The following is a 3,115-nucleotide window of genomic DNA, read 5'->3' on the forward strand; positions in this document are numbered from 1 at the left end:
CCCAGCCCCCCCGCTCCTCCTGCAGGAAGCCCTGGTCCGTCACCAGCAGGTAGAGGTGGCCCTGGGGAGAGGGGAGAGGGGACAGTCGGCCTCGGCTCAGCGTTGGGGGGGGGTCCACCGGCTCGAAGGAAGCCGGGGCAGGGGCCGGAGCCCCACCTTGTGCTTTATCATGGTGCTGAAGTGGTTGTTGCGGAAGAAGACGCTGAGCTCGCCCTCCCTGACGGCGGCCGTGAGCTCGCACAGCCCGTGGTAGGTCAACTGGGAGGCCGTGGACTCCAGGAACTGCTCCGCCACCAGCCCTGGGGCGAGAGAGCGGGGTGGGAGCGGGGCCAGGGCGTCGAGCACCCCCCGGGGACCCCGGGGAGCGGGCGGCTGGGCGGCGGGGGGCCGTTACCTTCGCTCACCAGGCTGGAGTCGCTGGCCTGTTTGCAGGTGATGATCTTCTCCACCAGCTGGTTGTAGCTCAGCTTGCCCACGGCTTGCACCACCTCCGGGCTCTGCAGGGAGGGGAAGGGACGGATGGGGGGGGGCGAGCACCAGGTCTGCAGGGACCTGCCCTCCCGCCCGCGGCAGCCCAGGGCAGGGCGAGGATGGTTCAGTTTGAACCGTCCCCAACCAGCTGGACCACCGCTCCGTCGCAGGGAGGTCCAAGAAGCTGAGCTGGTGGCTTCCACCATGGGGAAGGACCCGTCATGGAAGGGTTTGGGTTGGAAGGGACCTTCAAAGATCATCTAGACCCCCCCCTTTGCCATGGGCAAGGACATCTTCTGCTAGATCAGGTTGCTCAAAGCCCCGTCCATAGTGTCACAGAAGGGTTTGGGTTGGAAGGGACCTTCAAAGATCATCTAGACCCCCCCCTTTGCCATGGGCAAGGACATCTTCTGCTAGATCAGGTTGCTCAAAGCCCCGTCCATAGTGTCACAGAAGGGTTTGGGTTGGAAGGGACCTTCAAAGATCATCTAGACCCCCCCCTTTGCCATGGGCAAGGACATCTTCTGCTAGATCAGGTTGCTCAAAGCCCCGTCCATAGTGTCACAGAAGGGTTTGGGTTGGAAGGGACCTTCAAAGATCATCTAGACCCCCCCCTTTGCCATGGGCAAGGACATCTTCTGCTAGATCAGGTTGCTCAAAGCCCCGTCCATAGTGTCACAGAAGGGTTTGGGTTGGAAGGGACCTTCAAAGATCATCTAGACCCCCCCCTTTGCCATGGGCAAGGACATCTTCTGCTAGATCAGGTTGCTCAAAGCCCCGTCCATAGTGTCACAGAAGGGTTTGGGTTGGAAGGGACCTTCAAAGATCATCTAGACCCCCCCCTTTGCCATGGGCAAGGACATCTTCTGCTAGATCAGGTTGCTCAAAGCCCCGTCCATAGTGTCACAGAAGGGTTTGGGTTGGAAGGGACCTTCAAAGATCATCTAGACCCCCCCCTTTGCCATGGGCAAGGACATCTTCTGCTAGATCAGGTTGCTCAAAGCCCCGTCCATAGTGTCACAGAAGGGTTTGGGTTGGAAGGGACCTTCAAAGATCATCTAGACCCCCCCCTTTGCCATGGGCAAGGACATCTTCTGCTAGATCAGGTTGCTCAAAGCCCCGTCCATAGTGTCACAGAAGGGTTTGGGTTGGAAGGGACCTTCAAAGATCATCTAGACCCCCCCCTTTGCCATGGGCAAGGACATCTTCTGCTAGATCAGGTTGCTCAAAGCCCCGTCCATAGTGTCACAGAAGGGTTTGGGTTGGAAGGGACCTTCAAAGATCATCTAGACCCCCCCCTTTGCCATGGGCAAGGACATCTTCTGCTAGATCAGGTTGCTCAAAGCCCCGTCCATAGTGTCACAGAAGGGTTTGGGTTGGAAGGGACCTTCAAAGATCATCTAGACCCCCCCCTTTGCCATGGGCAAGGACATCTTCTGCTAGATCAGGTTGCTCAAAGCCCCGTCCATAGTGTCACAGAAGGGTTTGGGTTGGAAGGGACCTTCAAAGATCATCTAGACCCCCCCCTTTGCCATGGGCAAGGACATCTTCTGCTAGATCAGGTTGCTCAAAGCCCCGTCCATAGTGTCACAGAAGGGTTTGGGTTGGAAGGGACCTTCAAAGATCATCTAGACCCCCCCCTTTGCCATGGGCAAGGACATCTTCTGCTAGATCAGGTTGCTCAAAGCCCCGTCCATAGTGTCACAGAAGGGTTTGGGTTGGAAGGGACCTTCAAAGATCATCTAGACCCCCCCCTTTGCCATGGGCAAGGACATCTTCTGCTAGATCAGGTTGCTCAAAGCCCCGTCCATAGTGTCACAGAAGGGTTTGGGTTGGAAGGGACCTTCAAAGATCATCTAGACCCCCCCCTTTGCCATGGGCAAGGACATCTTCTGCTAGATCAGGTTGCTCAAAGCCCCGTCCATAGTGTCACAGAAGGGTTTGGGTTGGAAGGGACCTTCAAAGATCATCTAGACCCCCCCCTTTGCCATGGGCAAGGACATCTTCTGCTAGATCAGGTTGCTCAAAGCCCCGTCCATAGTGTCACAGAAGGGTTTGGGTTGGAAGGGACCTTCAAAGACCATCCAGTCCAACCTCCTCCCGTGGGTCATCTTCCACTAGATCAGGTTGCTCAAGGTCCTGTCCAACCTGACCTCGAGCACTTCCAAAGCATCCACAGCTTCTCTGGGCAACCTGTTCCACTGTCTCACCAGCCCTCAGATCATTCCCTTGGGTCCCTGGACCCACGCAAGCCACTGGCCGGGCGGCAGGACAGCCGTGGGGCCAGCTCACCTGGGGGTCCACCAGCCAGCCATGGTAGAGCGGGACGTTGAGGAGGTCGAAGACGATGCACTCGGGCGTGTACTCGAAGTCCGAGACGCCCGTGAACCGCACGTTGACGTCCAGCCCCGTCGAGAGCTTGGGGAGGACCGTCATGGTGGTGGTGGGGGTGGGGGGTGGTTTTGGGGGTGGGGTGGGGGGGGGGGGGGAGAGGAAGAAACAAGGGGGCTCTCGGGAAGCGGGCTGGCACCCCACGTCTTGCAGCCCAAGGTTATCAGTGCTCCCCGAGAGAGGGGGGGGGGGGGGGGGGGATGTTCGGAGTGATGGCGTTTTGTCTTCCCAAGTAACCGTTAGGCGTGATGGA

General features: G+C 58.4%; 1 protein-coding gene across 1 annotated transcript in view; it reads right to left on the reverse strand.

Moving 5' to 3' along the window:
* Window positions 1-2,907, reverse strand: part of FAM63A (family with sequence similarity 63 member A) — a 6,154-nt gene extending 3,247 nt beyond the window's left edge. The window contains exons 1-4 of the mRNA XM_009281230.1: window positions 2,764-2,907; window positions 395-497; window positions 157-299; window positions 7-61 (exon numbers count right to left, since the gene is read on the reverse strand). Of these exons, the coding sequence (XP_009279505.1) occupies window positions 7-61; window positions 157-299; window positions 395-497; window positions 2,764-2,907 (445 nt within the window). The remainder of the gene's footprint in view (window positions 1-6; window positions 62-156; window positions 300-394; window positions 498-2,763) is intronic.
* Between the last annotated feature and the right edge of the window lie 208 nt (window positions 2,908-3,115).

This window comes from Aptenodytes forsteri, unplaced genomic scaffold (genome assembly GCF_000699145.1).
Source record: "Aptenodytes forsteri isolate BGI_AS27 unplaced genomic scaffold, ASM69914v1 Scaffold276, whole genome shotgun sequence".
Lineage (NCBI taxonomy): Eukaryota > Metazoa > Chordata > Aves > Sphenisciformes > Spheniscidae > Aptenodytes > Aptenodytes forsteri.